This window comes from Ambystoma mexicanum, chromosome 1q (assembly GCF_040938575.1).
Source record: "Ambystoma mexicanum isolate Mex_15411 chromosome 1q, UKY_AmexF1_1, whole genome shotgun sequence".
NCBI lineage: Eukaryota > Metazoa > Chordata > Amphibia > Caudata > Ambystomatidae > Ambystoma > Ambystoma mexicanum.
In genome coordinates this window covers 923,421,462-923,446,267 of record NC_090922.1, presented here as the reverse complement: position 1 = coordinate 923,446,267, position 24,806 = coordinate 923,421,462, and the positions used below count along the sequence as shown (strand labels likewise).

General features: G+C 46.7%; 1 protein-coding gene across 4 annotated transcripts in view; it reads left to right on the top strand.

Moving 5' to 3' along the window:
- Nucleotides 1-24,143, top strand: part of LOC138538879 (glyoxal reductase-like) — a 1,290,729-nt gene extending 1,266,586 nt beyond the window's left edge. For all 4 annotated transcript variants that reach the window (XM_069641561.1, XM_069641562.1, XM_069641563.1 and 1 more), the window contains one exon: nucleotides 22,747-24,143. In XM_069641561.1, the coding sequence (XP_069497662.1) occupies nucleotides 22,747-22,848 (102 nt within the window). In that variant the 3' untranslated portion in view covers nucleotides 22,849-24,143. The remainder of the gene's footprint in view (nucleotides 1-22,746) is intronic.
- The last annotated feature ends 663 nt before the right edge of the window (nucleotides 24,144-24,806 follow it).

Below are 24,806 nucleotides of genomic sequence, written 5' to 3'. Positions count from 1 at the left end.
TTGGCCCACCTGTCACATAGTCACTGACATAGCTGTTGTTTCTGTGCCTGAATACAGTGCTCTGCATGATTCTTTTATAATACTTTAAACTAGTAATCTCTGCTAGTAGTGGAATAGTCATCTACGTCTAATTACTATTTACATGTAATGTAATGATCTTTTATTTCCATGTTTGCAAAAAGTATGGTTTTCTGAAGTGCCTTCCACCCCCACAATGCTTCGAAGCCATAACAATGGTGGTAGGCACTGTACAAATACCAAATAACATAACTTAAGCAAGTCTGAAAAATTGTCATTCAGTTTGCGAGACCTGAGGCAAGAATGATGTTTGTTTAAAGCTTAGTCACCTCCAATGACACCGGTTAATTGATAGGTTTCAGGTAAAAGTCCTTAGAAAAGGAGTCCTTAGACCAGTCATCTGCCTTTATTATATCTTCCTTCTGAGCCACCACCTGAAACGTTGGAGGCCATAATGCATCTAGATGAATGGTTTCTACTACCACTTGTGAAATAGTCCATCAGACCCAACAAACTAGTGTTGGAGAACAAACCGGATTCTAGGTTTTCTCACCACAATGAGCAACCGGCTTCTACCATCTCTTGGCCTCTGAGTGATTCAGAAAGCTAGGCTAAGCTAGGGTAAGTCACTAGCCTCGAATTACCTTCTGAAGTGTCAAAGACCACTCTGGGGAAAAAAGGGCATTCATCCTAAATCAAGGGTCTGCGCATCGGGCACCCACCAGCAGGATGCCAGACATGACAATGTTGTATGCTTACAGGACAAAGCCACCAAAGAGAGATCTCCATTCTATGACCTTTCCTGAAATAAGTTACGAACAGGGATCATGTCCATAGATCAGAGTATTGAGTAATTGGGGGAGTAACAATATGAATGCCCTTGTGCACCTTCAGCATTTTAGAAAACGGATGGGGCATCCTGATCGGGGCCCCATCTACCGAATCATGACCTGCAAAATTGTGGAGAAGTAGAGATTCTCTGTTCTGTATGCTTTGCCTCCTTCCACCAAAGAGAACTAGAAGATTGAAAACCATTGCAACAGGGGCTAAAACAGGTTTTTTCCCCCATTTTAGGCAGCAAGCAGCTCTGTAACACTTAGAAGCAGAGGGTGCCCATCTCTCTTTGATAAGCCTCTCTGCTTTTCCAGAAAAAGCCTCTGAGCGTTAAGAAAGCCCTGAAATCCTCTAGGCCATGAAGACCAACATCCTGTGCCTGACCAGGTCATGGGGTAAACCTGTTTAATTCCTCGGGAAATATGGCGTCTGGGATAGTGAGATTGGAAAACCTGATGAAGTTGCAGTAGAACTCGTTACCCAAACTAGTGCTGTCCAGAAAGGTGCTATTAATCCCTGCTCTGCCTGTTATCATCACACTTTGGCCAGCGTTCTGGAGATAATCAGGAATGGGTGAAAGTCGCTTTTATTTTCTTGCTGTCAGGACCATAGGTGCGCATCTAATGCCGCTGCCACCTAATCGGCCTTCCAGCTATAAATGACTGGAAGCTGGCTATTCGGGTCGACGGGAAAAGGTCTGTCTGGAATGGGCTCCAGAGCCAATAAGCGCATTGAGGATGTTTGCATCTAATTGCGAGTCGACTAGAAACCAGGAGTTCCATGTCTGCTTCAACATTGGACAGCCCCGGGATAAACTCTGTTGTCACCAAAGTGTGGTTCTCCAGTCAATCGTGCCAGAAATCTGTTGCTAGCTCTGCTTACAGCCTGAACTGGGTCCCTTAGCGATGATTTATGTGTTAGTGTTGATATTGTGTCCATTCTGAAGAGGATGCATCAGTCTATTCTGTCCTTGGAGAATACTTGTGTTGCAAAGGAGCCACCAAGAGTTCCAACCAATGGATATGTAGCTCAGCTGGTAACCGCTTCATGCCCATAACTTTTGAGACACACTGAGCTCACCAGTCTGTGCTTCTGGCATCTGACTCACAGCTGAACTTAAAATGACTGTGCCATTACATGCATTTATTTGTTGGAGCAGCCATTGGAGAAGGACTCTGGCCTCTTCTGAAAGCATTATCCTCTGAGCGTCTGTGACTTTCAGGAATCCCAGGTCCTGCAAAAAAAGCTACTGCCAACTCTGCAATTGTACAAAGAGTGTCTTTTATTGTGGCATAAAAATATTATTCAAATTGGAGAAAGAGGAACTGACCGTAGTATATTAGAATCAAGAGTTAGGCGTTTTTGAGATCCAGCCGGTGGAAGGAGGGGTTTCCTGAACGGTTGATGTCCTTAATTTTGCAATGATGATACATAATGAAATTATTGATGCATCATAAATTGATCACTGGCCTTACCTTGTGTTTCCTTTGAAACAGGAAGCGGTGGCTGATGAAAACTTGGGGTGTCTGAACAATTGCCTCTTTTCTCTGCTTCGTCATGTATGTATCAGATGCCTTGCCTTTTGGGAGAAAAGCAGGAATTACTGTTTCTTTAATTGAAGCGGGTCAACAAAAAACTAGGTGGAAACCCTGCATGGTCTGGCACACCCAAGCATCTTCTGATAGCATGCTCCGGTTGTCCACCTGCGGCCTGGGTCTGTTGCCTGGCTGGTCTTCTCCAGCCGCAGGTAACCTCTTCCTCTATAAAGGAAGAATGGCGGTTTTCTACTCCTGCCACTACAGGAACGATGCCTCGCCAGTCTCCGGCCTTCTATCAAGTTTGTATCTATTCAGTGAGTCTTTCCACTTCCTGTCATATGGAAAACGTTTGATCAGAAAACTAATTTTTGTAGAAGATTGGGCTTGTTCGAAGGCCATATGTGTTTCTACAAATTTGGATAACTATTTTTAGAATGAATAACTGAAAAGAGGAACTTGGGTGGTCGGGCCTCTTTCCGAAGAAGTCTATTTGTAGAAGAATGCCTTTTCATTTTTCTCTTAAGATATCACAATTAGCATTACCTAGTAGACATACAGACCTTTACACCCAGTCTGCTAAATGCATTGGGTCCAATGGTGTTCCAGTGTCTTGGGCTTTCTAGGTCAGGTCATGGATCTTTGCTAACAGAACTGTTGGGTCCAAGAGCTTGTCTTGACAGGCACACCAGGCTCCATCTATCCCCTTATTTGTAGACTTAATCAAGGGGCTTTTGAGCTGCTGTGACATTCTCATCTATGTTTTGTCTAGGGCATTCTTCCTTTAGCCAAAATCTAACCTCTTTATCCAGAGGTTTTCTAATATGCACGTTTCATTTGATTTTGACATCATTGGTATCCCGTGAATCAAACAGAATGGACTGCTTCCGGGTGCATGTTTTTAACACAGAAAAAAGCTCATGGAAATGGAGATGGAATTACTGGAAAAAGATGAGTCTTAAAGGCCATACAAAATGTAGTCAAAGAATCAAGGTTCCATATGTCTAAAGGTAAGCTGTTTGATAAACGTGGCTCAGCCAGAGCAAATGTTTTAAACTGAGATTTAGGAATTCTCAGCAAAAAGGAATTCTGTGCGTGGAACATCCCAAAGAACTGGTACATAAGAATTTTCCTTGAAAGATAGCTGGGAGCAAGTCCATGAAGACACTTAAAACAAGCAGAGCAACTTAAATTAATTGCTTGTGCCAGCAGCTAGTGTAATAGTCTCCTTATGGCAGAAATAGAATATAATCTCTGGAGGCCATGGATTACATAAACAACATTTTGAACATGTTGGACACAATTTATTTGATAATCCAAGTGACCAAATAGAATGTATTGCCTAACGTCAAGTCTAAAGTTGACTTTAGCTCCAACTGTGGAGAAATGCTCTGATTTTGGCAAGAAAAGAAGGACTCTGTGAAGTCAAGTGCACAAGGTTTTGACTACCTTCTCCGCCTTGTGATTAAGGCTGAGATCAGACTCGCAGACAATTACTAAATTCTTAACGTGCTCATAATGTGTGATTGGTAACCCCAAAACCATAGGACAGTAGGCTGAACTGATCTTTGAGTCCTAGGAGTAAAACCTCAGTTTTAGAGGGGTTCAGTTTGGGGCCATTGTGAATGATCCGAGCACTAATTTCATCCAAACAGTTGGAAAGCGAGTCACAGTCTTTGTGGGGATCAGGGACTCTAAAATACATGCAAGGAGTCGTCAGTGTCGGAGTGATAACTCAGTCCAAACTACTCAAAAAGAAACATTAAGGGGTTGATACAAATGTTAATGGGTGAGAGGGTGATCCCTGCAGAAATGTGTAGTTAAGACTAACTCATTTAGACAAAAGATTTACTAAGTTTCACCCATTGGGTTTTCTCCATCAGCAAAGAGTGGAACCAGGTAAGAAGCATATCAGAAATAGAAGCCACTGCGACAAGCCGGGAAAGAAGCACCTATAAGGAACTCATAGTGGCAACAGTAAAGACAGACACAAGTGATCACAGTTCAAGGGTATTTATTAAACTGTATAATGGTTCAGAAAAATGCCTACTCTAAACGTAAATCTAAAATGGGAGCAAGCTACGACCATCAAATAATAACAAGGCAGTCCTAGTGGCACTTTGTCAAATAAAAAGGGCCTATCCAAAAGAAAACTATTGCCAATCCTTACAGCTAAGTTACATAATAGTGTGGGATAATGTTCACCAGAAAAGAAAGAAGTGTTCACAAAATGATAACTCAGGATGGTAAGGCTGGGTCTTCCTTCCCCATGTTTTAAGCACGGGACAAGGCGGAACTCCTGAGCACAGCACACTCCCGTGCCTCTCTAGCACGAGGTTCACAATTCCATTCAACGATACCAGAACCTTCAGCGGCCCAAGTTTCTTTTCTACAAAGTCTCTTGCCTTAGAAGGTCTGCTGGATCAAAAACAACAAACAAACAAAGGTTGGTTACCAGTCATTTGGTCGAAAACCAAAGAATCGAATGCCATTTGATCGACAGTCAAATGGTTGAAAAAAATGGTTGATTTTTTTATTTTATTTTTTTTAAACCAAAACTAAAAAAAAATATATAAATAAATAAATAAATAAATTCTACTTTTTTTTCCGACCATTTAACTGTCGATCAAATGGTCATTCGATCTTTTATTTTCGACCATTTGACTGGACACCACAAAGGTTCCTTCGATGATCTTGCACATTGGGTGATTGCTTTTCGCCCCTTGGATCTTTCTCCGCCGGGCTCGGATGCCTCTTGCAACGTGGGCCTCCCTCTGCAGGGTTCACTACGGGCTTTGACTCTTAATATCAATACTATCGCAATGCAGGATTTACTTCTCTCGGATTTTCCCTTGGCATCCCTCTGTCGGGTTCACATAGCCATCTTTAACACAGTTCATGAATTTGTAACACAGTTCATGATTTGCTTCATCTCATCAGAAAGTGTGGTTTCCCTTCTCCTAGCTTTCTCTTGACAATGGGTTAGAGACTTTCGATTGTACAAGGGATTTGACGTGACCCTTGTAGGACCACTCTGACACCTCACGCCGCCCTTTCCTAGGGCCTTCTGGTACTTGCAGTTTCCACATAAAACAAAAGGGGCCAGCGAGAGTCCTTCAAATGAGCACTCCTGCGGCACCTGACCACTCTGCAGCATGCCCTTCTCTGGGCTTTCCCAAAAGTTCAAACACACACAAGTTCTTTGTTCACAAGTTCCTTGCATTCATGTAATGTTGCAGATAGCAAACCTAACTGTGTTGAGCCCAAGGTTGCAATCCGCTTTCTCCGACTCACCGGCTGTGCTGAACCCATTGTCTTGTCTTGCTTCTGCAGTCAAGGACAGTACCACGGTAGCCAGCATGCCTCCCCGTCTGTGCCATCAATGTGGGAGGCCCCCATGCACCGTTGACATCTGTTACTCCACACATCAGCTGTAAATTCCGGTCTTAGGCTTTGCAGGTCTGGGCTGAAAAGGGCAAGGGCACTTCCCTCCTCGTCGTTCTTTCAGCTTTCGCCAGCTTTCTTCTCCGTTTGAACTGCCATCCTGGAATAGCTGCTTCCTCATGCGGTTGGCCTTGCTCAAAGTGTGCTTTCGTGCTCCGCCTTATATCCCTGTGGGGAAGGTAAAGGTCCGTCAAGTGTGTGCGGTTATGGTCAATTGCCTGACTACTGTATTGGGACATGTCAGGTAAACAGCTCTGGTGTTAGTCCATTGTCTGTCACAGTGTAAGAAAGAGTTTGTGTTGGAAAAGGGGGTAGGGCGGTAGAGCTTCTAAATGTCCACAGGGTAGGATGGGGAAAAGGTGTTACAAGAAATGGGGTACCGCGTCTCAACCTTTGGTGCCCCACTTCCACTCCCCGAAGACCCCTCATCCAGGTAATCCTCCTCCACTAGTGCACCCCCAGGAACTGGATCCAATAGCGATGGCCATGTCCTGGCCACCTGGATGACAGATCTCCGGGGACTAGCGGGTGAGACACCTTCAGATTTCTCACAGATCTAGTGATCATCTGTGTTTAATGCTGCCAGGTGGGCTAACATCACTAACAAGGACAGATACCCCTCATCGGCACTCACAAGAGTATCATTACAATCTATGACCAGAGTGGGCCAAGGGCGAAAACAAGATTACAGAGTATCTAAAAGGCCAAAGCTTTTTTACATGGGCCTGCATTTGTGGTGTCACTATCTTCTACTGAACCTTCGCAGGCCATAGCAAGCCAGAAATAGGGCTGTCATTCTTAAGGGTTTGACATATCCAAAGAGGGTTTTTTAATAGGGGTAATGATGGCATCCTTTAGAGAAATTGGGATGGCTTAAAAGTCTGCATGTTAGGAATGTTGTGAAACCATCAAAGCATGAAGTGAATTTTCCGGTCGACATGTAGGTTTCTTTTTGTGTCTGCAAGGGACCTCTTAAACACTCCCTCTTAAACAGTTATACAGTGAAACGCAAAATGATCTTTCACAGGATTAGTGTCCAAGGTGGGCAAGGTTGCAACGATGTGCTCTTAAAGTTAACATCATCTTGAAATCGGTGATTTCAGTAATAAAAAAGAGTTGGTTATTTGCCTTCTCTAAGGAAGCAGTCACAGGAATAGTGCTACTTTGAAGGTTCGAGAAAGACCATGTGACTCCAAAACTCTAAAAGGTTCTTTTGGTTTATTAGTAGTGTAGTTGTGAAATCAGTTTTTAAGAACTGACCTTTGGACTTGTAATTATATTTCTTGTAGTTTCTTAGGGCATGCTTGCATTTGGCTAGGGAGTGAGAGTTGTCTAACTTTATCCAATTGTGTTCCTTTCTTCAGTTATCCAATTTAAAAAATTTGAGAGATGGTGAGAATCAAGGAATGGAAAATGTTCTACATGTGGCCTGTTGCAAGGGTGCTCTGGCTTCACAAGCCAGCAGAAAGGTCGACTGGCATTGATTACTATATTCTGTATGTGAGCTTTGTGAATAAAGTAAATAAAGATTAGAAGTATCTCTTCAACCTGAATAGAAAGGAGTTTTTTGTTACTCTGCACAAGGTTCGAACCTAATTAGTCATGAATGATGCACTTAGTGTGGGTGGACCGAGAAATATTGATGATCCTCCCAAAATGGTCTTACCAAAGGACTGGGACAGTAGTAACCATCAAAAGGGTAAAGTTCCTAAACAAGTTGTGATGAATCTAGCAATGTCACCACTATTTGCCCTGGTAGAGTCTCTCCCCATATGGCCAGGGAAGGGCAGCCGCTTCCTGATTCCGACCCTGAGGGTGGCTGCCAGAGGGAGGACCATGTGGAGAGAGACAATCCTAATGGGAGTAAAGTGGACTCGCAAGATGGAAAGCAGTATTCCCGCCAGCCAAAAGACTGTAAACCACGTCCTATAACACTAAGAACAATCCCTCCCGTAATCGTACCATTCCCCTAAAAAGTACTGGGACAAGGAAGAATAAGAGTCACCTCAATGCAGATCACTTTCTCAGTACTGACACGAAGGAGAGGAATGGAGGAATGATGATCACTCTTAATGGGAACCACTGTCAGCAGTCTAGTCTCTTTCCAACAACTGAGACGAGAAAGAGGCGAGGAGCAACATTGATCACTCCTAATGAGAACCACTATCAACGGTCTAGTCTTTCCCCATTTCTTATTGGCCAGAGCCAATATAAAAGCAAGGAAAGACTCGAAGTGTGAGAGGAGCCCTCCCTGGGCAAACCATGTGGAAGGAGTGAAGCCAGTCCAGAGAAGCCAGAAGAGGGAAGACCGGGACACTTACTTGGAGGCAGTGGAATCCCTGACAGAGGCAAGGAGGAGAGACTGGCCCAGCAGAAGGAGCTGACCAGGAGAACTGGGGTTCAGTCTGCTGAACCTGCACAGACCCCAGGAGAGACTCGTCCAGCAGAGGGGAGATAGCCAGCCAGCTGAGGAGGAAAGCTGAGGCTCTGAGTCTGCCAGACAGGCAGGAGAGCTTGTTTCCTTACCCCGCATGGGTGTGGCCCATTAGAGTCTACAGAGAGAAGGAGAGGGAGAAGCAGCAGGAAGTGAGATAGCTGCAGACGCAGGTCTGTCTGCTAGTCGGTAACGCAGCAGACAGTAGAGATGCCGTCCCGACCTTGCCAAGGCAAGGAGGAGGTGCCGGCGGTTTACTGTGAGCAAAGGAAACGCTGCAGGAACCACGCATTGAGGAGAGAGGCACAGCTGCAAGACTGCGCCTAGCTGGGCCCACACCGAGCCAATTCTACGAAACAGACGGGGGGGTAGGAAGGCAACGGCAACCGGGAAGCTCCGGGAATGTGGATGGGTTACCGGATGGCCGGCGCACCAATGCCGTTACTTAAAAATAGAAAGAAATATACATGAGGCTCTTAACTCATGAAAAATGCAGGGGAAGATGAAGCCTGTGAGAGGCCAAAGGAAGAAAATATCCTGTTTGGCTTTGTGAACTTTTGTCAAGACGTGTTGGGCACGTTAGTGAACTCAGCCTGTCAAACGCCAGAGGAAGGGAGTCATTTCCCCCTGATACTACAAAACGTTGAATGTTTTGGATATGCAAGTCCTGGCAGGATACCAGGTGAAGACACGTGTGTCTGTTGTATCAACTTTGAAAAGGAAAAGCCATTTATGAACTACAATTATGTGGCTCAAGGGAAAATCATGTCTTGGAGACCTTAAGCTATGAGTGTGGCGTATTGACAGACAAAATTAAAGGAAAACAGTAACATTGTGAACTGTAAAGAAAAGTGTATAAAGAGAAGGAAAGGTGCCTGGGGAGAAAGGTGACTTTGAAACTAGAAGTAAAGCGAAAACGTGGGGAAGGGAGCAAGATCCTCAAGCTAGGTGAACACTCCAAGGGGAGATAGGAAGTAATCTTGGAAACCTGGCGAGTCATTTAAAATTGGATGTTGAATGCAAAGAACCTAGGTTCGCCCTATAACTGTGAACTTTTGTCCATGAGGAAAAACATTTTTATTGAATTTTGAACTCCTATGTTGAACTTTTGACCGTTTTTGAACACTTGAAGAAGACAATGAACATTACTCTTTGCACCTTAGTTATTTTAGTGTGCGAGGTCCAGAATAGGATTACAGACACAGGACTTACTTTTATTTGGACATCTTGACATTGACGCACCCATTAGCTTTTTGTTGAGGTAGGGAAATTAATTTTAGATTAGTGATAGTTAGACATTTTTCCAACCCCTTTTCTTTTAAATAGTTCTTTAGCCAAAAACATGCCTAACTCATGTCTGTGTTTCATTACTGGCTCCTCACAAGGACAGGTTCAGATAGTGACCTTTTCAGTGTGAAACTGTGTTAGAGGAAGAAGAGAGATCATGAACATCTCTTAAATCAAATAATTTCAATGCATCTAGATTGTTTAAACTGTCTGTTGGAATGTCGAAATCTACTAAAATCAGAATACTTTCAAGGGAAGTTTTAGATTTGAAAAAGTTTAGTCCGTCTGAACATGATTTGACCGGTCCAGGAGGACAGCATGATAACAGTATTCTAAAAGTTGTGGTGTGGAAAAAATATCAAATTAAAAAAGGACATTTGACAATCTTTATCCCATGCGAGGAGATGAAAGTTTGAGCTCACAAATTTTAAAAGTGATGGCAAAAGCCCCCTCTCAATGGTCGGAAGTATTCAGCCACATTGCAGGGAAACCACTCCAACTATAAGGGATGATGATGCTCTCTGGATTGAACATGTCCTATTTGGTGACTTCCTGCCTCATTGAAAGTTAGAGATTTTTAATTGTAATAGGTTATTCATAACGTGCTTAAAACCTAGAGGTTTCTATGCACGAACCCGGGTATAGAACATGTGTTGCTCTGCGTTGTCTTGCTTCCATGGCGAGTGTGTTGTCCCTGAGCTATCTCCTGATACAAAGTTGACCTCTTCTTCCTTTGGCCACTCTCGTGAGGAGCCTGACACTTCTCCAGGAGGTCGAGGGACTCTACGGTACCCATTCCGTGATCGATGAATACAGGTCATCGTCGTCATTTGGCACCATGAGCATTTTATCTAAGCGTGATGGTCTGTCGCAGGGCAGTCCCCTTTCTTTCCCAGGAAGGCATCTTTCAGCCAGCTGAATGCATCCTGTAGCTATGTGGATGATGCAGTGCTGCTAGATCCCAGGAGTTAGGGGCAGAGAAGTCCTTGCCTTCCTCCTCCCCCATTTCCTGTCCTGGCTGAGACGAGGAAGAAGTATCCGCGAGTAATGAAGATCCCCTATGAGAGCTATGAATATAGTACTGAAAGGAGGAAGATGACTAGGGAAGCACACTGCAATACACTACAGGCATGTCCCTCTAATGAGGTCAGACGGGGTCAGGCATTTTAATCCAACTATGCACACCTGCACCCTATTGAAACACTACCAAAGTATAAAAGGTGGGGCTTTGCCAAAGTAGGAGAGTGAGGTGTGGGAGCAGGATGCCAGGAGGTTGCAGCTGAAAAACCTGAAAAGCCAAGAATCATCCGGTGAAGAACGGGACGCTGGGACGCTGACCCACTGAAGAGTGAAGCACTGGGAAAGAGCATGGCAAGGGAGCCGTGTCTCCAAGGAGCCAGAATCTCCAGAAGGGCCCTGAAGGGTGTGCTGAATCCTGTTAATGGCATTGAGTATGTTTGCTCGCCTGGGCATGCTGAAGAAGCCCAGGAGTATCTGAGGGGCAGGTGTTGAGACCCAGACCTCAGCCTTATGAAAAGAACACTGTTGAAAGCATTGCGCTAACCAGTGAGTTTCTGCATGCAAGCAGCACTTTACCAATGAAGTTGAAAGCAGTATGAGACAAAGTAACCGCATGCAAGTGGCATGTTACCGATGAACCTGAAAGCAGTATTGAAATAGTACGAGCGGGGGGGGCGCTGTTGCACTTACGAAAATGGCCGCCTAGTCGAGAGCTCTGTCCTGGGAGGCGCACTCCTCTTCCAATTTTGCCGCGGTGCGTCACTGAACCTGACAGCAACTTCTGGTACCATCTCCTGGATACCCTGGCGAGGTCCTGCCCGACCCCCGTGCAACAGCTTAGCCCCGTTGCGGAGCCACAGCCCGTGGAAGACGCGACCGTGAGGCTCCACTGCCCCGACCCGCATCTCCCTTCCAGGGAGGTCTGCCTGCGAGCCTGGGGGGGGGCCTGCAGTTGGGGAGGGGCACTATCCTTGTGCTGTGTTGGCCTCCTCCCCTTACCTTCTGCTTCTACCTGCGGGTGATCGCTGACCACCAGCTCTACACCTATGCCGATGGATACGCCGGGGCTCAGCGACCCGACCTGAGTGAAGAGCGGACTGCTCCATTGCCCCTCCTGGGTGGCGTGCTGTGATCCGGACCCTGCTCCGGAGCCAGACCCGTTGGAGCCTGGGCTCGGGGCTCACCCATGAGACACCCCTGCCCCCGGCGGGCACGGTGAGTCCGCGAGGCCTTTGTCCCCCCCAGTGACATATCCTCCTTCTTTCACTGCCCCCCCACTTCGGGAGCACGGACAGCTTCTCCCGCTCTTCCCGCGGACTTTCACTTACCACCCCGGACATTCCTGGATCCTTGAGACATGCCTGGGGGGGCACGTGACCCCAGACTACCCTAAAGCACACTGAATGTGCTGCGGTGGGGGGCGCGGGCCCTTCAACACGGCCCCAGCTCAAGCATTGCTCGACTCTGCATTCCGATGCCACCCCGGGTCGGCCCTGTGCCCCATAACTCGTATGGTATCTCTCCAAGAGCACGCCATGTAATCCTGAGGTGGCTGCTTGGGGATCACTGTTGTGGGGGTGTGCATCCCGGCCCCCCTGCTCTCATTTAACATCCAGAGGCCAGACACCCATAGTCCAACGAAATAGCGGGGGTGGCGCCCTGCATGCTTTCCCCAAATATCTGATCTGCTGGTCCCCGATGTAGCTGCCTACCGGGTGGTGGACTCGGGACGCTCTGCCTGACCCTCAGCAACCTACAATACCTGCAACAGGAGACTCAAGCACATTGGGGCCCTGAAATCCCACTTGCCTCTCCCCCATTGCGGTCTAGGGTCCTATTGACTACGCTCTACATTCAGGACTACCAAGACTGTGCAGAGGTGGGCGCTTGGGCCCCGGCGCCCTCTGGCTTAACCCTCTGAGCCCCCCTGCCTTGAGCGCACCACGCAAACTACGGCTCTTGCCGAGCCACGTCAGCTAAACCCCCTGAAATACCCGGCTATCCCGGCTATCCTCTCTATCAGGGTATAGAGAGGCCGCTACTGCATTCTACTGGTGCCCTTGGTAGTCACCTCTTTACCAACGCACGGAGCACTGCCTTCCTACTTTCTGCATCCTACTGGGCCACCTTCCTGCATTGCTCCTGGACACCATAAGCCTCCCTTTCACCCCATTCAGGTGCCCCTGGTTCATCACCAGTGTGACCTACGCCCCCCCCTTTTCTTGGCTTGTCACCGCCTGTTCCTTTTAATCGCCATTCAGGAACTTGGACAACAGTTTTTCCCACAGCATAACTTGCCAAACATTTACTACTTCTACTTCGCTACCGGCTTGGAGCGCCCATCCATAACCTGGTGGGAGGCGCGCACCCGAGGGCCCGGGGTCCCTCCTCTTACCGGCGGTCCATACTCCCGCAGCAGTCGCCTCCTGCGACGCACCCTGGGCTCCGGCCCGGCTCCTAGTCCCTCCGCCTGTGATCCCACTTCCTCCTGTATTGCCTTGACCCTCTCCTCTGTGACCCCGGCCCAGCGGGATTGTCCCCTCCCGGCACCATGACCAAAGGAACGGGGAAAAAACAGTGCTCCATGAACATGTTCGCAAAAACTCTGTCGAGATCAGCCGAGGGGGCGTCGGAACAGGTTCCAACTAACCCAACAACCTCTGACTCTGCCGACTCCCAGAGCATGATGGAATTTATCTGCGAGGGCTTCACCACACTCCATTCCAAGCTCGATGATATGAATGGTACCATATCCTCCATCAAGGCCCACATTGAGAGGACCGCCGGCCGGGTGACGGCAATCGAGACCAGGGTGAGCGCCACCGAAGACAATCTGGGCTCCCTTAGTGCAGAGGTCTCCTCACTCTCCAGCCGAGTCCTTGAGGTCAAGAAGAAGAACGGGGACCTCGAATCCCGCTCGAGGTGAAATAACCTTTGCATTATCGGGGTTCCGGAGGACGGCGTCAATGAGCCGATGGAGGACTACGTCGAGCGCACACTGTTGACACCCCTTGATTCTCCAAAACTTTCCCTGCAGTTCGCGATAGAGAGGGCCCATCGAGCGCTAAAAGCTAAACCTAAACCGGCGCACCTCCACGCCCCATCATAGCCAGGGCCCTGAACTTCTGTGATCGAGATGCCCTCCTCAGGGCTGCAAGAGCTAAGGGCGAACTGCTGTTGGGAGGCGCTAGAATTCACCTGTACCCCGATTTTGCAGTGACTGTTCAGCGGGAGCGCAAGACCTTCTCAGCGGTAAAGAAGAGACTGAGAGACCAGGGAGTTAAATACTCCATGCTATACCCCGCAAAGCTAAGAATTGAATACTCCAACCAGGTGTTTTTCTTCACAATCCCAGAGGAGGCCTCCAGGTTCATTGATGAGCACTTCCCTGGTTAAACCTCTCTTTACACCACTTATCTACGACTGCTAAGTCGCTCCGTTGAAGGGTTACTAAAACCTATTACATTCCTGTTCCAGTAGCCTGCGATACTACTCCTCCCAACCATGAATGAATTGATTCACCATTGTGCTACTGTGCCGTGCCCATTAGTACAAAGTCCTATCCAAGTTACGCAGGACGTCATCGTTAGGCACCATTTTTAGCTTTAAATTGCCCCCCCAGTCCGGAGCATCGCCACCAGGCCAGCTCACAGTTCCCCGGCGTTGATGCCATTGGTTTGGATTTGGTTAATCGGGTATGGGGTTGTCATTCCTCTTTTTGGGGGAGGGATGTGGGTGGGGGTGGGTTATGTTGGGTGTTATGTTAAAAAATGCTTGGCGTCCATGGAGGAGGTAGAGTGTAAGGCAGCATTAGACCGTTGGTATGGCAGTGCTGTTCGACCAGCCTATTCGCCACCAGTATCATCACTTCGACAAGTACTGACTCCCGACAATTACCTCTATACTGCTGACCGAGGATAACTTAACTTTTATGAGTTGGAATGTGCGGGGTCTGGGTAACTTTAAGAAAATGAGACAATTGCAGCTTCAGGCTGAACGTCAAAATCCTCTTTCTGCAAGAAACGCATTCCTGTACTGAGCACTGTGAAAAGTTTGCCAGAATGTGGGTCCCCCAAAGATACTTTACTAATTACTCTACCCAAAGCCGTGGGGTTATGACCCTAATTCACAAGAGCCTTACGTTTGATTCCATATCCTCACAGATCGACCCCCAAGGCAGATATGTGTTACTCCATGGTACCTTGCAAAATAAGGAAGTGGTCCTACTAAATGTGTACGGCCCCAACATTGACGATCCAGAGTTTTATTTACATCTCACTTCCCTCCTAGACAGCTTCCCTTTAATACCATATTCGACGTGGATCTGGATAGATCCGGCTCCAGACCCCGCCAACTTTCCAAAGTAGCCTATACTACATTATCATCTCTTCCCCGACTTGCACTCGCAGACGCATGGAGGCTCCTCTATCCCGACTCCCGCTCCTACTCCTTCTACTCCTCGGTACATGACTCCTATTCCCAAATCGATAGATGGCTAGTGTCTGACATACTCATAAGGAACGTGACTCGACTAATGATCCTTCCTAGAACCCTCTCTGACCATTCGCCAGTGACTATTACCCTTTGCTGGGGCCCAGACCGCGATCGGATTAGACACTGGAGAATGAAACCTCACTCTCTCCTCGACCCTGTCTTTAGCTCCGAATTGGAGACGGCCATTGAAGAGTTCTTCGAAATAAATACCAATTCGGTATCCTCGCAGGCCACCCTTTGGGAATCTTTTAAAGCCTATATCAGGGGCATTGCACTTTCCAAGGAAAATGGGATCCTCAGAACAATTCGTAGGGATATCGCAGAAAGCGAGGCAACACTGTCGACCCTGGAGGCCCAATGCGCGCTACACCAAACCCCCGAGACCCTAGCATCCATAGGCGAGGAACTCGACACGTTTCGCTCTCTAGCGGACCGTGAGCTGAAATTCTTGGACAGCCCTGGCCTTGTCAGGAAATATGGTGAGGGTGAGCGTCCAGGCCGCTTCCTCGCTAGGCTTCTTCGTCACGAGCGCGGTGCCCCACACATCCCTGGAGTGGAAAGACCTGACGGCTCCCTGGCTACCTCGCCGCAAGATATCAACTCCGAATTCCTTTCCTTTTATGAATCCCTATACACCAACGCAGACAGTGCCCAGACGTCGGAGATAGACTCCTACCTAGACAGCCTTCCCCCCTCGATGCTCCCCCCGAAACCATCGGCTCTCTCGAGACTCCATTTACCCCCGAGGAATTTTCAGACGCCATAAACTCACTCTTCAGGGAAATCCCCAGGCTCAGATGGCATCCCAATCGAATTTTATAAACGCTACAAATCGCTCCTACTTCCCCGCCTGATAGCCCTCTGGGAGGAATCAGTGGAGGCAGGCAAATTTCCCCCTTCTCTCTGCAAGGCCACAATAACTGTATTACTTAAACCTGGCAAACCCCCCACACAATGCGGCTCGTACTGTCCACTTTCGCTCATTAACTGCGATGTCAAAATCTATGCCAAACTATTAGCTCTACGCCCGCCTGGCCCCCTACATGCCACACATTATAAGCATGCTTTATTCCGGGATGCTCCACCTCCCTGAACCTGAGGCGCCTCTTCAACATAATGAGTAGGTTCAACCCAAATGTTCATGCAGTGGCCGCCACACTCGACATGGAAAAAGCGTTAGACTCTGTGTCGTGGAGTTACCTTTGGCAGGTCCTTGAAAAGTGCAAATTCGGCCCCTGTTTCCTCTCCTGGGTTACACTGCTATACTCTGACCCAGTTGCCAGGGTCCGCACTGAGGACCGATCCTCTCCCCTTTTCCGAATCGCTAGAGGAATGAGGCAGGGATGCCCATTCTCTCCCCTGATCTTCGCCGTAGCGATGGAACCATTAGCAGACATGTTATGCCAATCCCACGCACACAGAGGCCTACGAACTGCTGGCCAGTCGGATATAGTGTCCCTATAAGCGGATGATGCCCTTCTCTTCATCCGCTCCCCTTCTACCAATTTAGCTCCGATACTGGAGGACGTTATCCGTTTTGGGCGCATTTCTGGACTCAAGGTGAATTGCTCTAAATCCACTCTCTTCCCTCTCACAGACTGCACACCCCCCCCCCCGACACTCTGGGTTTTGCATGGGCTCAGTCAAAATTCACCTATCTCGGAATAGAAGTAGCTTGCCACTTTGAATTGGTCTTTGAAGAAAACTATCAAAAATACCTTACGAACCTTGCAACAAAGACACTAGGCTGGAGTAGATTTCCGATCTCTCTCGCTGGTAGAATAGGGATACTAAAGAGGATAGTATTGCCCCAGCTCTTGTATAGGTTCACCAACATCCCCCAGTGGCCAGGTGAAGGGTTCTTTCGAACATTAACTCACACGATGAACTCCTTTTTGTGGCACTCAGGCGCGGTCCGACTTAAACTCAGGACCTTGGCCGCCCCAATGGAGGCTGGTGGCTTTGGTGCTCCTGAGTTCTTCAGATACTGGCTAGTAGCACAAATCCAATTCACTTCGCATTGGTTCAACACATTGGGACCCCCCCCCCCATGTCAGGCTTGAAAGGCTAACGGTTAGCGACCGGGACATTAGTTCCCTAGTTATTAAACCAATGCCGACAGTCGGGACTCGCTTGACCTGGTGGCTTGCACGTCCCTGACCCTAGCCAAGACATGGACATTACTAGACACTCCCCACCCCTTCCATGGTAATCTCCCACTTTGGAACTTCAACCCGAAGGTCCCACATGTACCACCACTCATAGTGCGCCGATGGGCCGAGGCAGGATATGAGCTGCTCCGAGACATCTTTGAACAGCGCAACTTCATAGAGTGGCCAGATCTCCCATTGCCCCTGAGACGGAAACCGTCTATATGGCTCCAGTACTCGTCCCTCCGGAAAATCCTTAAGCGCAAATACCCTACTTTCCCAGCGATACCACCAGATGATCCTGTAATCGCAGAGCAAGCCTCCCCCATGCCCACGAGGGGTAAAGTATCTAGACTCTATACCATGGTTCAAACCAGATCTACCCCTTTATTCACCAAATTGAAGCACGCGTGGGAGGACGATCTTGGGATGGAGATGATGACGAACGCTGGGCCCATATGTGCGCACGCATACACGGGGTATTCTTCAACTCCCGCTTCAAGCTAATCCACTTTAAGGTACTCCATAGGTATCACTACACCCCGAATAGACTTCATCGCATGTTTAATGACCTTTCACCAAGATGTCCCAGGTGTGGCTATGATGACGCTGACTATATTCACATGATCTGGTCCTGCCCCCGCCTCGCCCAGTTCTGGAGTTTGGTGTGCTCTACCATGTCAACTATTCTTGTACACCCTATCACCCCATCCCCACTGAGATGTCTTTTCCACGATTTTCCCGAACTCCGCCGAGACTCCAAAAAACTGGCTGGCCTCTGCATGCTACTCGCAGTACGGTCCATCTTACTCTACTGGCTTCGGCCTCCACCACCTACTCACGCGCAGTGGCTCAGGGCGGTCACATGGGCCTCAGACACCAAAGAATCTTGGGCTCTACTACAGCCAACTCACTCAAAACCCAGAGACATTTGGCTCAAGTTTCGATCCTATATGTCCTCCATGGATACTGCGTCGGACACTGCATCTCCAGCTCCCTCCCCCATGCTCCCCGTTCCCCCTCCTGAACTGCTGTCTTTCCAGGCCCGCACCCACTCAGTTTATACCCCAATTGTGCATAATCAAGTTGTAAGCGGCTCTGTATACCTGTATTACCTGCACTATTTCTGAATTGTACCGCTCTTGTATGTTGCTCACCTGTTCCTGTGCTGCCAAGCTAAATAAATAGAAGTTTTAAAAAAAGAAATAGTACGAGTGACACGTTGCTGAAAGAAGGAGCAAAGGAAAGAAAGCCAAAGAAGGAGTGAAACCAAGTATCAGAGTGGTCATGCATAGAAAAGTATGTGTTCTCGAAAGTCTCTGATAGGAAAAGAAAAAGGAAATGTATACTGGTTAAAGGAATAGGGCGCCCAACAATAGTATTGTCCCAAAAGATGGGCAATAATCCAAAACATGCATTTTAAATAATTTTAATGGAAATTCCTATGTAAACCTTTGAGCAAACGAGGCTCAAAGCATTTACATGGGAGCATCCATTTTGCCATTTCAGGCAGCCTCCTCCGCTCATGTTAAGCTCTGCCCTGCCGGCACTAAACAAGCAGCAAAAGCCCCCTACTGGGAGATTTTGCTTACTGCAGCCAGAGCAGTTCTGCATGAGCTGAGGAGGCTGCCTTCACTTTCATTTTACGTTTTTGGTGCTCCCCAAGCCAAGGGAAGCACAGAAAACGTAAAATAGAGGCAAAAAGCAAAGGTGCAGCAATTCTAAATACAACTTTGTATTTCTGACTGTGGCGGCTTTCGCTTTGAGTCTCCTGGGCTCCCCCGACTCGGGGGGAACCCAGGAAACTCAAAATGAAAGCAGCCACAGTCAGAAATACAATGTTGTTGTATTTGTAAGTGCTGCGGTTTTCTTTCTACGAATAGCGCAGCATTTACAAATACAACAATGTTGTATTTCTGACTGCGGCTGCTTTCGCTTTAAGCCACTGCAGTCAGAAATACAACGTTGTAGTATTTAAATATGCTGCGGTTTTCTCTCTACATTTCTCGGGCCCTGGGAAATGTAGAAAGAAAACCACAGCATTTCTAACTACAACAACGTTGTATTTAGATTTGCTGTGGCTTCAGCTTTGAGTCTCCTGGGTTCCCCCAACCCGGGGGAGCCCAGGTGACTCAAAGCTGAAGCCACAGCAAACCTAAATACAACGCTGTTGTATTTAAATATGCAGAGGTTTTCTTTCTACATTTCTTGGGCTTTGGGAAACTTATAAAGAAACCCGCATCATATTTAAATGCAACAGCGTTGTATTTATGTTTGCTGTGGCTTCAGCTTTGAGTCTCCTGCAGGAGACTCAAAGCTGAAGCCACAGCAAACATAAATACAAGTTATAGATAGTTATAAATACTGCAGTTTTCTTTCTAAGTTAGAAAGAAAACCGCAGCATTTATTTTCCAGTGCTTTTAAAAAAGAAATGTAAAGCACTTATAAGCAGCAGGTTGTGTTAATCTCTGCTCTCCGGCAATTATGAAGCAAAAGCCACCTGCTGGTAGCTTTTGTGTATTACAGCTGGCTGGCTTTTGCTTCATTAGTGCCGCAGGGGCAGAAATTAACACAAGCACAGGAGGCTCATCCATTTCACAAAATTAATGCCTCCTAGTGCTTTAAATCTGTGACTTTGAGCCTCGTTTGCTCAAGAGTTTACATAACAACTTAATGAATATTTTTTATATATATTTTTGATGGTGGCCCATCTTTTTAGCCAATGCATTTTTTGATGGCACTACCCCTTTAAGGAAATAGTGAAAAGCTGTTAAGGAAGCAGCGGAAGGGGAGCAAAATCCCCAAAGTGTTAAAAGGTTGTGTCAACTGGACGGAGAAGAAAACCAAAGTGAACATATTGTATAAAATGGACAAAGTATAAAGTAAAGGGCATGCTAAGAGCCCCTGTGACCTAGTTGCCCGAGCTGTAGTGGGTGGACCATGCGGTCTGACAACTGCACCACGACAAAAGGTACTTATATCTTGGGGAAAGGAGCCCTGAGAAGTTGGACAGTCTGTTGTAATGGAAGTGCTTAAACTTGGGGAAGGGAACAATGAGATGCCCAAAGAACTCTAAGAATTAATAGGCTTGGGGACGGGATCCCAAAGAGGCCTACTGAACTTTGTGAACTGATTTTCTTTGAAACAAAGGGAGAAGAGCCTAGAGAATCTATGATACTTTTGTGAGTTGAGTTACTTTGAACTGGCAGGGAGAAACCTGTGAAGAAGGCCACCTTAATCCAGCTCTGTCTTTGTTTTTTTCTTCTTTTGGAACACTATTCTTCTTTTTGATAACTCCTACACAACATTTGCTTATATCAGAGGGCAAGCATATGTTTGACACAGATAGACTTTGTTTTGGGACTTACGGACATAGACTAACCTTAGAAACATCACTTAAGGAACAACCTAAAATAGCGGCAGGGCAAGCTAGGCGTTTGAAAACCATTATATTAGCCCTTGGGGTGTGCTATCTGTTCTCCTTGTCTCTGTGTCATCTCTTGATACCATCCCTGTCTCACAACCTTCAGAGTCAATCTCTTCTAGTGCAGACTTTCTCACAAGGAGTCTTTTCTTTTTTAGCCATTGGCCAGGACCTGCCATAGGTTGATACCATCGTGCTTCAGGACAAAGCTAGTCTGAACTTCACTTACCTGATGCTCAATACCTCTTATAGCCGAGAACGAGTTGATAGTGCAGCAGATGCTACATTCAACACTCTCCCACTTAATACCTCCCTGTTTGAGTCCTTCAGTCTTCTAGCTCTAACTCTTTGCAGGTCAGAGGTTTCTCCAAGCAAATAGTGGGGGTAGATCTTTCTTCGGTAGGAGCCTCCGTCTGGAATGGCCTCCCTGCCCCTCTCAGACTTGAGCAGGATCTCCTTAAGTTCCAGAATCTTCTCAAGACCTTCCTTTTTTCCTCCTCCTTCCCTCTCAACCTTCCTTATGAAAGCCCCGCTGATCCGGCGACTGGCTGCTTTTCTCAGTCACACAGGGGCCAAGCCCTCCCTCGACCAGTCTGCCTCAGCACTCCCTTCCAGCACTTGCCTTCAGGCACCCTTCCCTGCACTAGCCCACACTTATCCCTTCCCCACACGCACTTGCCCTCCATGCGCCCCCCTAGCACTCACCCAGCCCTGGGGGCCCCCTCCCTCCTGCATCCCCCTCCACCTGACATGCCCCTCCCCTCCTTTGCTCCCTGTTTGCAGCACTTTCACGTTCCGAATGTCACAGGGCCTAGTAGGACCGTTTATTGTTGTTTATCCTCCTTTTGTTCCCCCCTGCCCTTAGCTTATGGCGCCTGGAAACCCTTTCCACTGTATAGGCACCATACAAATGTTCAATAAATAATTAAATACATCCTGGGGTATAATCAGAAACCTCAGTTTCGAGATGCGACCCTAAATCCACTCCAAAGTCCTGCTCTCGTTTTTGTCAATCTCAGGGGGTAATGCTTTTTTTTCACAACCTTTATCTCCGGAGGAGAAAGGGTGCCATCTGCTGGAAGTTAAGAGGGCTGTATTGTTGTATCTGGAAATAACTCAGGACGGTGGGCCTTTCCGACAACCTGCTTATTAGCTTTGGTGGGGCTTCTCAAGGCAGGAGGTCTTGGGAGGCATCTAACAGTAGATGTATTCAACGAGTTATAGCAGAAGCATATAAAGTGGCGGGTGTTCCCTTGCCTGAGGGAGTTCAGGGGAGGCCCACTAGAGGGATAGCTGCTCCATTCGTAGACGGTGAGGGCTGCCGATCCCAGACATTTGTCAGGAATCTAGATGGACTGACCTAAACACATTTGTGAGACACCACATTTGAACATCCATGTACATGTACCCACATTGTTTGGTGCACGGGTGTTGGGGCAGTTACGGAGCACTGAGGTGTACTGTGTTGGCAGACATTGTGTGGTCCATAGTGTCAGTGACCCATTGATCTGTTGGGTGGGGTATTCCTCATAGAGTAAGTACTGGGATGAGGAAGAGGGACGTGGAGGTAATTTTGTGATTACTTACTAGTACTCTTCATTACTCATAGTGCTGATCTTCCTCTACTAAGTACCGATTGGTGATGTCTGGGTCCATAACTTCATGAAGAACAGAGCAGAGGCCGTCTGGGTATCGTGGGGCGTTATGCTCTACATCGAGCTAGCAATGAAGAAAAGCACATTTGGAAAAGGGTGCCTGTCGTAGAAGTAGGAGCTTCATGGAGTGTGTACAAGAGAAAGATTAGTAATGAAGGTTACCAGTAAGTAATCCCAACATTATTGATCCATAAATTATCCCTTTTGGTAATCTTTGTGTTTGTAAATCAAACATTGCACAACAAACATCTGATTTTTAGATACATTAACATGTTTTCAATTGTACTTGGCAAAAGTCATTTAGTGTGTTAAGTGTGCTATCCGTGGTCTGTTGTTTACATTGCGTTGTGTAGAAAGACCGCCACTAATCAGAATATATGGACGTTTTCATTGCAATGTGATTATCTTACCTAGATACAGTACTAATAAGTGCATTTATTTCTTTTTCCAGGTCTTCGACTTTTCTCTAAAGAATGAACATATGGATTTTTTGGATTCTATGAACATCAATCGGAAAATAATTAATCTAAGTTTTCCATTGTGGAATGGTTAGCTTCTTAATATGTACTACTTTTAGATTCCACCACCTTGACCCACCACTTAGACTCCACCCAAGGAGTGGCTGATTGATATTTTACACAGTCATTTCTCTTTTAGAAGTCTGACATCACTGTAGTAGCAAATTATTCTGTCAGTCAAGATGTGCTCATCCATTGTGCCTTAAAAAAAACTGGGAACTATAGAAAATGTGTGTCATTCTTTGTCCGGAAATGTATACGAGTAAACAGTATGCCATGTTGTGCCTGAACAACCACAAGAAACACTGGGCTAATTTTGTAGTCCGCTGGAAAAAAAAGAAAGGTGCTAGTGATGTGTGTCTCCTCTTTTAACACCTTTTTTTAACGCTCCATTGATTTTTAGTGTCTGCAGCTGGAGTGGGGGCACATATTTCTGCCTTGCTTTCCCATCCCACCTGCAAAACTGGAATGTATTTTATTTTACCAGCATGACTTTTTCATGCTGCTGGAAAACCAATGGATTCCTATGAAATCCGCCTGTTTGTACAGCCTGCTAAAAAGCAGGCGGATTCCATAGGAATCCATTGTAAATGCTGTGTGCCATCAATAAATGGCAAGCAGCATTTACACTGTTTGCAAAACAAAGTTAAAAAAAAAGTGTACAGGTGATTTGTCTGCTTTAACGCTTTTGTCCACAAAGTCTTGCAAATGTGGAAAATTGCACGTAAGCGGCCGAATTGCCATTGACTGCAAATATTGGTGATGCCTCCATGCATACTCCCTCCCCCCACCCATTGTGTTTGCATGTGCTCATTTTATTTCCTGTCTCATTTTCCTGTGAAAGCAATCAACTTGCCTTCTATGGGAGTGCATTGTTGTAAGTCTCCTTTGAGATACTGTGTTCCTCTGCAGTGAGCTCGTGGATTGCCTGTGTTCACTATTCCTTCAGTGACTCATTTTCTATCCGCCTGCTAGGTCGCTTCGTGATATGCTACGCATTTTATGCTACAGGTCGGAAATGACTTTCCAATGCCACTGCATGCACCATTTTTGGAATTGTTGTTTGGTACTTTTGATTGGAACACGTGGAGTGTTTCTCTTAATGTTCGTCATACCACTGATATTGGAGCGACGCCAATGCAATCATCTGTAAAATGGTCCTGATGGCGGCCATGTTTTGAACATAACCTAGTTTCAGAAAAATAACATAACTGTGAATGTGATCTGGTAGATAACGTATTGTTCTAAGTTATTCATTGTATGTAAGTTCAACTGTTCTTTGAACTCGCCATGCCTAATAAAATCCAACCATTATGTTACAAATTGGCAATAGTATCTGCGATTTCTTTTTTTTACCTTCAAATATTTGACACCAAACAACGAAAGCAGCACTTTACATGCAAGCATATGATAATATTGCAAAAATAATGCATCCTGTCAGCGGGGCCTGTTCATCCACCTGTTATATTTTCGCAATGCAAAATATTTTCTGGTACTGTAGTTTGCCAATTTCATCTGAGTGTAATCCATTCTTATTGTTAATTGTTTCATTGTTGCTCTTATTTTGCTTTCTCATATCATCATAGCTTTGTGGCAGAAAGCAGGGGATCGTAAAAAGGAATATTAGAAGGAGGGCTAGAATAAAGCAGGTGCAGAAGGAGGAGAAGGTGGTAACCAGAAAAAGGAGAAGGAAAGAGGTGGCAGGAGGATTTCCTAAATGAGGAGTACATTGGAGAGGTGGGCTGAGGGAATACCAGGAGGGGAGAGGTGCAATAGCCTTGAAAGACGGTTGAAGGCAACATAGGTAGAAGGACGTGGAAAGCATTGAGAAGAAGGTTACCCCGGAGTGGGCTGAAGACGAAGCAGATAGGAGAAAAAAAGAGGCAGAGAGAATGAAAAGAAAGCAGACAGAAGGAAGGAGGAAAACACATGCTAAAGGCTGAAATGATTCAGTTAGGGAGGGTTGGAGATACAAGCACATAGAGAATCATCA